At 39.3% G+C, this 13,053-nt stretch overlaps 1 protein-coding gene across 3 annotated transcripts in view; it reads left to right on the top strand.

The window, feature by feature from the left end:
• The window catches only part of COL12A1 (collagen type XII alpha 1 chain), a 116,312-nt gene that overhangs the window by 80,726 nt on the left and 22,533 nt on the right, over positions 1-13,053 (top strand). For all 3 annotated transcript variants that reach the window (XM_084754255.1, XM_084754254.1, XM_084754256.1), the window contains 8 exons: positions 692-831; positions 2,270-2,393; positions 2,532-2,675; positions 4,196-4,360; positions 5,164-5,202; positions 5,308-5,446; positions 7,452-7,594; positions 8,822-8,931. In XM_084754255.1, coding sequence (XP_084610381.1) covers positions 692-831; positions 2,270-2,393; positions 2,532-2,675; positions 4,196-4,360; positions 5,164-5,202; positions 5,308-5,446; positions 7,452-7,594; positions 8,822-8,931 — 1,004 coding nt within the window. The remainder of the gene's footprint in view (positions 1-691; positions 832-2,269; positions 2,394-2,531; positions 2,676-4,195; positions 4,361-5,163; positions 5,203-5,307; positions 5,447-7,451; positions 7,595-8,821; positions 8,932-13,053) is intronic.

Genomic DNA, 13,053 nt, shown 5'->3' on the forward strand with positions numbered 1-13,053 from the left:
GTAACAGTGCCTGACCCTCCATCCACACATTATTACCACCCACAGCCCATAGTTTACCTTCCTCTTTGCTCTTGAAGATAGAATTTTTATATGTTAAGTTTGAATGAACTCAAGTTTTTCTAAATATTGCCCTAGAAAATGTTCTCTTAGATGGCAGGTCCAAAATGAGTCAAGTCAAAGATTTTATCTTTTCCTTTTTTCTTTCCTTGCTTATGGTTCTGATGTTCCAATTTAAAAGTAAAAAAACAAAAAAAGCCATTTTATTTGTGCTAATTTGATAATTATATTGAGACTCTCCTGACCCACTGTGATGGCCTTTCCTTAACTTTGGGTATTGCTGTTTTCAATTGATTCCCTTCATTCGTTGTCTGGCGCAGCTTGAAGGGTTACATGTGACAAGAGGCTATCATTGCGTAATGAAGCTGATCAGTGTATTCCCAGAACCAAAGCTGAAGGTCACTTAGATCAGGCCTTTTCAACTTCACTGTACATTTGCACTATCTGGCCATCTTTCTATTTCTGACTCAGGAGCCTGGGTGGGCCCAGGAGGCCACATTTCTTACTGGCTCAAAGACAGTGCTGTTCTCCACATAGCAACATTTAGACTAGTGATGTTTCATATGCTTTTCAACTATGCAGTCCCACATCATGAGGAAATTAAGGAGATCGGGACTCTTTTTTTTTTTCACAGTATGCAAAGGGGCCAAGGCAGACATCGTGTTCTTGACAGATGCCTCTTGGAGTATTGGAGATGACAATTTTAACAAAGTTGTAAAATTTATCTTTAATACTGTGGGGGCCTTTGATGAAGTCAACCCTGGTGGGATTCAGGTGAGTGTTGCATCACTGATGACTACAGATTCATACTGTCATATTATTTCATTATTTGTAGTGTCTACTCTTATTTGTGATGCTTAGTATTTTCTCTCCACTCTCTATTAAGTCAGAAAGTCATTTTAGTATGATTTCTGTCTTTTTACCTTTATGGTTTGCTATGTCCATTGCAGGCGTCTTTGGGAAGTAATTCGGTGCTTGGGATAAACAAACAGTAAACAAACATTCCTTTAGCGTTTTTCTTTGTCTAGATGATATTCCTGTTGGAGAACTTAGGGGATTCTAACATTCCACTTGAAACTTCCAACAAAGCACATTCCATGGAAGAGGTCATCCAAAGTTCTGCACATTAAGTGCGTTGTCATGTCGTGCCCTTAACATGAGAGTTGTGGTTGGAAAGGGCGGGCGTCTACTCTATGATTACATTGCATACATTATCCCAGCCAGAAGGATGTCCATTAGTGACCCAAGGATATTTAGTTTGTTTTTCTAAGATGGTAATTACCAATTATATTACCGTGGAGTCACTTCCAGTATCCTTTCTTTTGTACTAGAGTAGAAGCTTAAAGAAGTTTATGTTTCTACAAGAAGTCTCAAAGAGTAATTAGTCATTTTATTGTAACTGGCCACAAAACCAAGACAATACTCCACTGCTGCCAGGATACCCAGAAGAAGATGGACACCCACACTCAATTGGTTCTCTAAACCCTTGTAGGTGATCTTCCAAGCTCCTTTGAGAATGTAATCCAAGCTGTCATTAGCTATTTCTTGGGTTTGTAAAAACAGTATCCATTACATTTTATTACCTTCACTTGATCACTAATGTTTAAGGCGATCCCACAAGGTAAATACAATTATCCTGACCTTGTGGATTAGGAAACCAAAGTCCAGAAAAGTCGGGACTGCTCAGTGTCATGCAGCTATTGGAAGCTAGAACTAGGTCTTGAGCCCCATGAATCTTGACTGCGTACCCCTAAGTCACATTTGCAAGCAAGTCATACTGCTACTAAGTTTGTCATGAGTAGTAATTATGATCATGCTATGACATTTTAATTTACTATGAGAAACCAATAAAGCCCATGAGAAGGAACAGGTGGCTGAGAGCCAAACTGTCCACGAGTCGGGACAACTTTGCTCTTGTTTCTGACACTGAGATCTCACAGTTAGACTGGTTAACCCATCTCTTCTTACATTTTGGAGAAAGGCACGTATGGATATTTTGGGCATTAATTGAAATGATGGCAGGCTCATTGGAGATAGGCAAGGAAAGAACGTAAATGACAACAGTCACAGTTTTGGTATTAGGTCTTAAGAGTTTGAAATAGCCTGTCAAATCCAGGACCCTGATCTACCCACTTTGCCACTGGAGGGACCGCTGGAACACTGAGATCAAACTGTACGACTGACACTTGCCACAAAACTTCCTTCCTTCCAGGTTTCTTTTGTGCAGTACAGTGATGAGGTCAAGTCTGAATTTAAGTTGAACACATACAACGACAAGGCCTTAGCTCTGGGGGCCCTTCAGAACATCCGGTACAGAGGAGGGAACACAAGAACAGGTAGAGTGCTGTGGCACTGGTGCAGGGCACCTCTTCCCAGGGCGGGGGAAGGAAGGCAGGGGTGGAGGAAGCCAGCGATCACCTCACGGTAGTAGTCACACCCTTGTCAACTGGGCCTGGTCAAACCACACTCTGCAGGCAAGGCCCTCACATTTATCAAGGAGAAAGTCCTGACCTGGGAGAGCGGCATGAGGAAGAATGTCCCAAAGGTGCTGGTTGTGGTCACAGATGGCCGGTCCCAGGATGAGGTGAAGAAGGCGGCGTTTGTCATCCAGCAGTCAGGTAAGCCCAGTGTGCAACGTCGCGGCATATAAGACTTTAAAGTTTTAAGAATGCGAGAATGACTATAAAAGTCCCAAGCTGCTAAGTTTTCACTCTATTTTGTTTCGCCGCATAATTATAATGTTAGTGTCTATTTAATCATGGAATAAGATTGCCAGTTCTTTAAAAATGACATGCACTCTTTGCATGAGATGTGACTCAGGGCTGCCAACTGAATCTCCCCAAAGAGAGTGGAAGGCTGCAGAAAGCTATGCTAATGGAATGATCCTCTGCTGAGCTTCTTGCTATGGCAGAGGGGAACGTTGAGACTGATTTCCGCGCAAGGAAAGCCATAGGATTTCTTCTGCCCTAAGCTTGTCCTCGCAGATGCAGAGTGAACGAAGATGGTCAATAGGCAATAAGACGTATGGCAGTCTCAGGGATGCAGTGCTGGGCTGATTTTGCCAGACACATTCTAGAAGTCCCTTGAAAACATGGCTCTGTTGGTTTGTTGATCAGTCTTATTGTAGGTGAAAGCAGGGCTTTCTGGTATTTGTATTAACACCACCTCTCCTGCCGTTGTCTCGAGCAGGGCCTCAGGTGTGTATATTTTAGAACGTCTTCTCTGCTGTGTGTGATCTGCTGTGCTCACCAGCAGAGGACTTTGTTACATGGAACATCAGCTCACATGTAACCATTTGGCTGAAATTACAAGTCACGCTGAGCATGAAGTCATTCCATTTTCCTTTATCTTTAAATTTAAGTTACCATATAATATATTATATCATATGAAATAGTAGCTTTTCTTATGGAGTTTTCACACACATTTAATCTCGGGTGCTCCTCTCGAACCTGTGCCTGGGTCCTTTTCTAGTCCTTATATAGCCTGTTTCTTTTGATGTCAAATTAGGAATTTATAATAAGCACTACTTATATTTACTTTAATAGTAGAGTGTCTGTTTTCAGTAAGTACTGTAGTATCTGTTTGAAAAGTGGTCCAGAGTGCTTGAACCCAAGTTTGCTGATTAAAAAAAAAGTTTTAAAAACTCAAACTTAAAGCAGCCCATTCTGCACTGGTGTGTGTGTGTGTGTGTGTGTGTGTGTGTGTGTGTGTGAGAGAGAGAGAGAGAGAGAGAGAGAGAGAGAGAGAGAGAGAGAGAGAGAGAGAGAGAGGGTTAAGTTGCTAATGGAATCAAGAGAGCCGTTGAACTTCTTTGTTTGAATTGTGGACCTGTAGAAGATGTGTACTGCACAGTCCTTCCACTATCAAAAGCTTCACATCTTAATTGTTAGGGTGTCATTTGGAAGGGCTCAATGAATTGAATTTTATAAGCCGGAAAATAGGATGATAGCGAAGAGATGCATATTCACTAAAAAGCACACGTTCTTCTTTTAGAGGGAGTTTGTATCAAACACAATGACTTGCTGTCCATGCTGAGAAAACACAGCACGGTTTCTGATGCTTTCAGTTTGGGTTGCCCAAATAATAAAAGTGGAAAGAGGCTATGTGGTTGATTCCCTTGTCCGTGGGGGCTTTGCAGGGTTCAGTGTATTCGTCGTTGGTGTGGCTGATGTAGACTACAATGAGCTCGCCAACATCGCCAGCAAGCCCAGCGAGAGGCACGTGTTCATCGTGGATGACTTCGAGTCTTTTGAGAAGATTGAGGACAATCTTATCACGTTTGTTTGTGAAACCGCCACTTCAAGTAAGTCCTGGTCAGCACAGAGCCATGACATCATTTGAGAAACGACTGCTCATAGGCAGTTATCCCTACTGTGTGGGATCAAGCCCAGGATATAAATAGATTCTGGGAAAAATCACTTGAAGCTGATGAATCATTGCTCTTTTGAGATCAGTGTAAGTGGGTGCTTGCCAGAGGTCCATTTTTAGCTTTAAAGATGTAATAACCCCAATAAGGGAACAAATCATTTTAATATTTAATGTTCCTACCAGCCTGATGTCGATGACATTTAGGTATGTTACTCTTCAGCTTTGACTTGTACATTTAGGAGAACTTCAGTGATGGAGGTCCCTTATTTGTAATCAACTGGTCTCTTATTGGCTTGTGCTCTGAAACAACAACAAGATAGCTATCCTTTCTCATTTATTTGCATTTATCTTTCTGTAGGGCTAGGGATTGAACCTAGGATGTGGTGCATGCTAGGACAGTGCTCTATCATTGAGCCATGTCATTTGTCCAGGCTTAGGATTTTTTTTTAATGTTAAGATTTCAAGTTCAGTTTTGAGCTCCAGATGTTAAAGATAGATTAAATCAATTTTTCTTCCCTCTCAAGCATGAACAACAGTTCTTGTGATATCAGATGATGGAGGAATTTGTATGAATAGTTTACAGCATTAATCTTAGGCAGGGCTACACTTAAGTGTGTACTTTTTCCAGCAGTTAAATAGTATATTAAAAATCTGCTTCATACACATGCACTACTATTTTCTGTGCATCTATTTAAGTCATGTTGGTAACTCATACTCAAAAGACATTGCATGTTCTAGGTTGTCCCCTCATCTATCTGGATGGCTACACCTCACCAGGTAAGAATTTGTATATCCTCTGCCTCATTTATTTCAAGATTTCAAGACGTTTGCAATCACATAACTGAGCTGTACTCACTCAACATTTTCTTCCTTGATGTCAAGGCTTTAAGATGCTTGAAGCTTACAACCTGACAGAAAAGAATTTTGCCTCTGTCCAAGGAGTCTCCTTGGAGTCAGGGTCTTTTCCCAGCTATTCAGCCTTCAGGCTTCAGAAGAATGCCTTTATCAATCAGCCCACAGCGTAAGTGTGAAAGTGGGGGGGGGGCGCGCTCCCCTTCTCTTAGAGTGAACGGTCGGCTCTCGGACTTGCTGCTGATTTCCTAGAATCCCGGAACTTAACAATTGCCAGAAGCCTCTCTGAATAGCCTAGTTTGCTCTCCACAACACAGCTTAATTGCCTTCCTAGGGTTATGTAGCTGCTGGTACACAGAAAATCTGTGCCCAAGCTTTGCTATTCCCAGATCCAAGTCTCTTAGTCTGGTAACAGCAGGATGCATAAAACACTCTTGAGTTGGAGCTAGGGTTTTTTGTTTACTCCAGGGAGGCTGCTAAATCAGGAAGGCAGTTTGTTTGTTTGTTTGTTTGTTTGAACATTTCACGCTTGTGGTGTAGAGGGGCTGAGTGGAATAAGAGAGCAATGAGAGTAGACCTTCTATCTTGTCTTTCAGACTTTAGAAAAGGAAGGGCTGCAATAGTTATGCTGCCTGATTATGCCCATGACCACACAGGCGGAGGATAGTTTTTTATTGGTAGATACTCTAGCTCTGGATGTATTTTATTTCATGAAAGTTTGTACCTGGAGATGATAACAGAATTTTGTATTTCTTATTCATTAAAATGAAAAGCCTTTTATGTCAAAAAATACGTTTGACAACTCCAAGGGAGGAAGGACAAGAAGAAACAAAACTTGCAGAAAGATATGAGAGGGTCAGAAAATAGTGTCTGAAATTTGAAATGCCCTGGGAAAACCAATGGAAACCTAATTCTAAAACCAGAGCTAATTTGTTTTAAGGAGGAGCACACAGTGTGGTTTGACCCATTATAAATTTCTAGGTCTTTTTATGCTTAGTTACAATGGTTCAATATGCTAGGTTTTCTAGTGAAGAGTATTACTCAATATTTAATTTTTTCAGTCACCTCAAGATATGGTTTTAAATGATGGTAGCCTATTGTGTCTACAGAAGTCATGAGCTTTGACTGGAAGAAAAGAAGAATAAATGTAATTAGATTTTTGTTCTTTTACTAAGGAAGGAGAAAAATGGGCTAAATGAGAGAGATGGAGAGAATATAGGGAAAAATCAGTATTTTTAAGTTGAAACATTAAAAGATAACTCTTAAAAACATAGAAAGCACCATGTTAGGTTTTTTGGAGTTTTTGCCCAAGGGAGCATCACACAGAGCATGTTAGTAATATGGCACTAAGACATGGGTCATCCAGAGACATCCTCTGCCCTCTGCCAAAGCTTGCAGCTCCTTTTCCCAAGGAGCCGTTCTCTAGCTCTTCCTTTGTCCTGACTCCAGGGAGAAAGTGTTATGGAGTGTTAGACAGAAATGTCTTAATTCTATTTTAAACATTATCCAAGAACAATGGTTAACTCAATGCTCAAAGGACACAAGAGATGGAAAAATATTTTTGTCTCATGTCTTGAGAGCCAAAACTCATTTCCCTGTAGTTGAATCACATCCCTGGTTCATTACTAATTGTTTGCATATGTACATGGCCTTAACATTTACAATTGTTTCTATTTTGGAGAATATGTAAGTTTTTTGAGGTGCTTTACTTGACTTTAAGGGAGGAATTTAGAGGTGTTAGAAACTATTATGAGGACAAGAGAGAAATGAAAGCTTTAATCCATTTTACCTACATTATCACATCCCTGTAACTAGAAACTAAAGCCTGTTGGTACGATCCCCCTCTCCTTACATTATATCTGCAGCTATAGTGTTTGTTACCTTAAAACGAGAACTTATTATGTATCTACACAAAAGTTCGTTGTGGATAGGAAGACAAAGGTTATTGGGTCATTTTACAAACTTTTGTGCCTTGATCAAATTATAAGTAATCTATTAGTGTTTGTGTCTTTGATGTGTTTTACAGGGTTTTCTCCTTCTGGTATCAGGACCGATGCCTATAATCAAGTTTTAACACCATCTATAATGAAATTCTTGTGTGAAAGTTCAAAAGAGTCTCTTTCTGATGAATAACCCATTTATTTACTTATTTATTCATTTATTTTATCCAACAGAGAACTCCATCCAAATGGACTGCCTCCTTCATACACGATCATATTACTCTTTCGACTTCTTCCAGAAACTCCTAATGACCCCTTTGCAATTTGGCAAATTACAGACAGAGACAACAGACCACAAGTTGGAGTTATTGCGGACCGTAAGGGACCTTATCCTATTTTAAGGCATATGTATAATTTTGTTCACTTTTTCCATTCCTTTTTATAAATCTTCTGAATATATAGGTACAGATATATTTATTTATTTGACATGTTTTAAGCTTAAGCATATTCAAATAACATGATAACAAATATTCAAATTGTGTCTTAACACAGTCGAAACAATTCTATTTCAATTTTCTCATTTATTCATTTAAAAAAGTTAAATTATTTGTTCTTTAACAATTTTACAGTCTATAGTTGAATCTTAGTCCCTTTTTTTCCACCTCCGTTATCCTCTCATCTCCCTTTTCTTCTCTGCTGAAGCATTCTTCCCACAAAGTCCCTCCCCCTTAGTCTTTTGTCTCTTTGGGGAAGTGCTAAGTTTAACTGGAATTACACACATGCACATTGGTGGGAAGTTATTTATTGGAATCTGGGCAGCTTTACAACGGCTATGCCACTGAGGAAAATGACACCTTCCTCCCAAGCTACCATTAATTGGCAGTAGTTGTTCATGGAGAGGTAGGGCCTCATGAGCCCTCCTTTCTCCATGATATAATGTTAATGGATCCAATCTTGTGCAGGCCATTGTACAGGTAGCTACAACTATAGTGGACTCATGAATGCAATTGGCACGCCATGCTTAGAGGACATTTGCTTTTGTTTTTGTAGCAGATTTCTCTATCCTCTTGTTCTACACAGCTTTGCCTTCTCTTCTTCAGTGTTCTCTGAGTCTTGGAAGGAGTGATATAGATGTTTTGGTTAAGGCTGAGAACTCCAGCATCACTTATTCTTGGTACTTTAACTAGTTAGGAGTCTCAGCATCAACCTCTGTCAGAAGAAATAAGAAGCTCTCTGATAAAGACCGAGAACATCATTAAATATGATTGTGAACATACCCAGGAGATAGTCCGGTAGCGGGTTCAGTTATCAAAGAACAGAAGTAGATCCCCATCTGATTTAGGCCTATGTCTTCCTCAGCTGTGGGAGTCTTACCATGTATACAGTTCCAGGCCTGAAACCCCCTCATGAAGTAGGTCTCAGACTCAACCAGGAAGTGGTTGGTTACTCTATCATAATTGCGTCACTAATGTACCAGTGGGCACATTTTCCCTGGAAGACATTGAACATTTCTTTTGCAATTTACTCAACAAAAACTATTTGTATACTTTGAATAAGAAGCACACCACGAATATAATTTAGCAATGATCTTATCTTGATTGCAGCTTCCAGCAAGACACTATCTTTCTTTAATAAGGATACAAGAGGCGAAGTACAAACTGTTACATTTGACACAGATGAAGTGAAGACATTATTTTATGGAAGCTTTCATAAGGTAAAAATGTAAGATTATCTGAGTCATATTTTTAGAGTAAGAATATAAGTTAAAATGCAAAACTTAATTATTTTACTGGATTTAATGTTATACTAAATTAGAATTCTAGCTATGTCTTTTGCAAATAAACTTTTATTTAAAATAATTTCATTAATTGAAAAGATAAAATGTAAATTAAACTATAAATTTCGTTAGCATTTTCATGTATTGCACTATATCTTTCAAAGTTTGGATCTGTTCCCATCTGCTGTAGAAGGAAGCTTCTCTGATGATGGCCAAGCTAGGCACAGATCTCTGAGTATAGCAGAATGTTGTTAGGAGTCATTTGATTTCTACTTTCCCATAGCAGAACAGTAGTATTTGGCTGTCCTTTGGGTTCCTTGGCTATCTAGCTTCGGGTTCTTGGTCACCCAAGCAGTGTTGGGCACGGGTTCTATCTTACGGAGTGGACCTTAACTCAGATCAGCTATGGGTTGGTTACTCCTACGAGCTTTGTGCTACTGTTGCATCAGTGTATCTTGCAGGAAGGTCACTATTACAGATCAAAGGGCTTGAAGACAGGTTGGGTTTTACTTTTCTCCTCTGGTAGTGTACAGAATACCTTCCAGTACCATGAAAGCTAGTCCATAGAGGTGAGGGACCTAGGCAGGCACTAGCTTGATTCATGTTTAATCAGTTAGGTAGGTGTTGTCTTCAGAGGTTGAACTTTATTATCAGTTTATGGATAGTCACCAATATTACTGACAATAATTATTTGGGGGTCCCCATGGAACCCCTTTGGCCAACAATTAGGTTTGGTGTAACCAATTCCCAATACTGTAAGCTTTATTTGGTGATAAGAGAGCTATTTGTTATTTGGTGATTTAATTTTGCTAGATTTTATATATGGATATATTAAAGGAAGTTTCTACTATATTAGGTTTCCATATGAGCCCTCAAATAACCCTTTGTTTTAGCTGTCTCTACCCATATCCCTCCCTTGTCCTTTTCTTCTGTTTAATCCTCCCATTCCATCCCTCTCCTATCCATCTACAATAGAATAGACTCTTGATAAGGATGGAGAAGGAGATTTCCTAATCTAACTTAAAGAAACAAGAGGCTTTCTTATGAGCATGGGAAGTAACAATGATGATGACACCAAGAATAACAACAACCAATATTACAATAAAATTACAATAAATACTACAATAAAACAAACAAACACACAAACAAAATCTCTAAGTCTGCTAGTACAGTATATCTTGCTTAAAATTTTACAGATTTGGATGCAACGCAGTAGATAAGTTTCTCCTTGGGAAAGCAATTTCTAGTTTGTGATTGTCTTTGACTGATCCCTATCCAGAAGGAGATGTTGATTCTGGCAAAGTTCTTAGGAACAGCCTTGGCTCATTGGTAAACCCATTAAGGCTATAATTGAGAAACACGCTGAGAATGATGATGTTATTTTTCTTTCATAGTCACTGGAGATGCTAAGACTCTAATCTCTTGAACAACTTTTAATCATTTTGTAGCTATTTTAAAAATTTCAACTTTCATGGAACCCATTTAATTTAAGCCAAAAGAGCAGTATTTGCAGAGATCTGCACTGATAGTAATTAATTATTGCAAATCAAGATAAAGTTTTCTTGGAATTATCTTATACTGTTTGTCTTCCTAGAGAAGTGTTCATATTTTTCATTTTTCTCTCTTCTCACTGGCTATTTCCCCAAATTCTCTATATTCTATTTTTGTCTCTTCTTTTATTAATAAAATTTGTTGTTTGACAGTTTCGTATAAATTAAATGTTATATCTCACATATATGTATATATTGTTACCTTCTCTACTCTCTTTTATTCCTTCCTGACAGCACCTCTGTTTTCTGAATTTCTTTCCCACAATTAGTAACTTTGATTAGTTTAGTGGTCATCAGAGCTTAACTTGGGCCATTGGCATGACCCTGAGTTTAGAACTAATCAGCAGAGACTGGTGGGGCTCACCAGTATGCATAGACTTGGGCATTATGCCTCCCCTCTCTCCCAGAATCTGTTGGTTGCCAGTAGATCAACAGAAGGTGGTAGGACCCTGTGATCTTCCTGATCCACAACTGACTTCTCAGAGGGCCTCACTTGTTTGGGCCCTGCTGCTGTGAGTGCATGGCTGCCATGACCATGTCCTGTCTAGGAGGCAGCATTTTATAGCTCTTCTCTTTATCTTCTGCGTCTTACATTTTTTCAGCCTCTTCTTCCATGAAGTTTGCTGGGCCTTAAGGGAGTAGTCTAAGTGTCATACTTAGGGCAGAACCCTCAACCAGCCTTTTTTTTTTCCCCTCAGCATCTGTGCAGTCATGGGTCTCTGCATTCACTTTCATTCATTTCAAAGAGAAACTTCCCTGATTAAATCTGAGAGTGGCCTTTGTCTGGGGCAGGCTCGGCCAGACCATGGGGGAACTTTCTTTTCTTCACACTTCGGTTATTTTTGTTTTGTTCTTTAAACTTTTACACTGTTTTCTTTTTCATCCTCAATGCCATTTTTAATTGGCATTGCATAAGAATGTTTAATCTGAATGTATGTGTACTACATGCATGGATGGTGATCCAAGAGGCCCGAAGAGAGTGTCAGATCCCATCAAACTAGAGTTACAGGTGGTTATTAGCCACCATTTGGGTTCCCGAAACTGAACTCAGGTTATTTGCAAACACATCAAGTGGTCTTAACCATTGATCCATCTTTCCAGTAAATTTCATCCAATTACATCACTTTTATCCATAAGTACATGTGGGTGACTGACATGAGTTTTCTTTGACAATTTCACCTACATATATAATGGATTTGGGTTACTCTCACCCCCTCTTGTCTCCCTCCCACTCCTGTCAGTCCCTTTGCTCTTTATAAACACCCTTTTCACACTCATGTCTTTGTGCTTTGTCTTGAGACCACTTGAGTTAAATCAGGGCAGTCTGTGTGACCCCACGTTTCAAACTGTCCATTGGGTCTGAGGGACTCACTTGTAGTATACATGGAGGACAATGACTTCCCTTACCCCAAATCTGCTAATAGCCAATAACTATTAAGCAGAGTAGGCTCTGGTCCTGTGAGGCTTCCCCTTCCATGCCCATACAGGCCCAGTCTTCTTCAGGCCCAGTGCAGGAAATCATAATCTTGAATTTTTGGGCCAGCGATTGACAGATGAAGAACACAAGCTGAAATGTAATTATGCATAAGTTTAAAATGCAGTAAGAAGGGTGAATAAATTATGACAAAATGTGTTCTTAGTATGTGCTGATTTATGGTTCATCATGGAATATAGGTGTATTTTGAATGACCCAAATAATAATGGCTTTGCTTTTAAAATAAGCCTTGTGAACATTTGTTTCTGTGGTTGTTCATAAGACCCAATAAAAAGTCTTAATTTTTATTAGATACTAAATATCCTGGAAATGCTTATGTCATGTCCTTGAGCTCAATGTTAGTTGGTTATCTCACGGGTGTTTAAACTTTATTTTTAGTAAGCTATGACTCACTTGTATACAGAAACATGTAATTCCTATTTATCATAGATGTTATGAGCCAGTGCTTTGATGGTGACTCCTTGTGGGAAAAATGTTTAGTTTTAAAATAAGACTTTAGAAAATTTTCCTGTTCTACCTGCTTCAGAGCAGTTAAGAGTATTTTTTTTTCCTGAACTTTCTGTCAAACGTTTCACAGTGACCATCAAGTTCTTGCTTAAGTGCTGAGGTAATGGAATCCATATGCACATCTGTAAAGCCAATGGCTTCCCACAACCACTCTCTTCCTTGCTTCAGAACAATGCTTTGCTAATTTTCTGTACCACTAGACAGCCTAATGCTCCCCAACGTCAATAGCAGGCATAACCGAGTTAACATGTCCTTTTCTTTTTTCTTAAATGAATCTTGAGTTCTGTTGATTTGCAGATTTTATTGTAGATGGTGTGCTGGATCTTACTGTATTAGAGTACACAGAGGTATACAGTGAAGGGATGGTGGTGAGTGAATTAGAGTTGGCATTAGCGGGAGAGATCTACAGCACCTTCTTATTGAGTGAAATGTATTAGTGGTTTATTAACTTCTGCTTAGATAATTCTTTTAGAGTTTACGAAATCCTCTCAGGCACTGCATCCTCTC

Source organism: Acomys minous (assembly GCF_964271855.1).
Source record: "Acomys minous genome assembly, chromosome: 13".
Lineage (NCBI taxonomy): Eukaryota > Metazoa > Chordata > Mammalia > Rodentia > Muridae > Acomys > Acomys minous.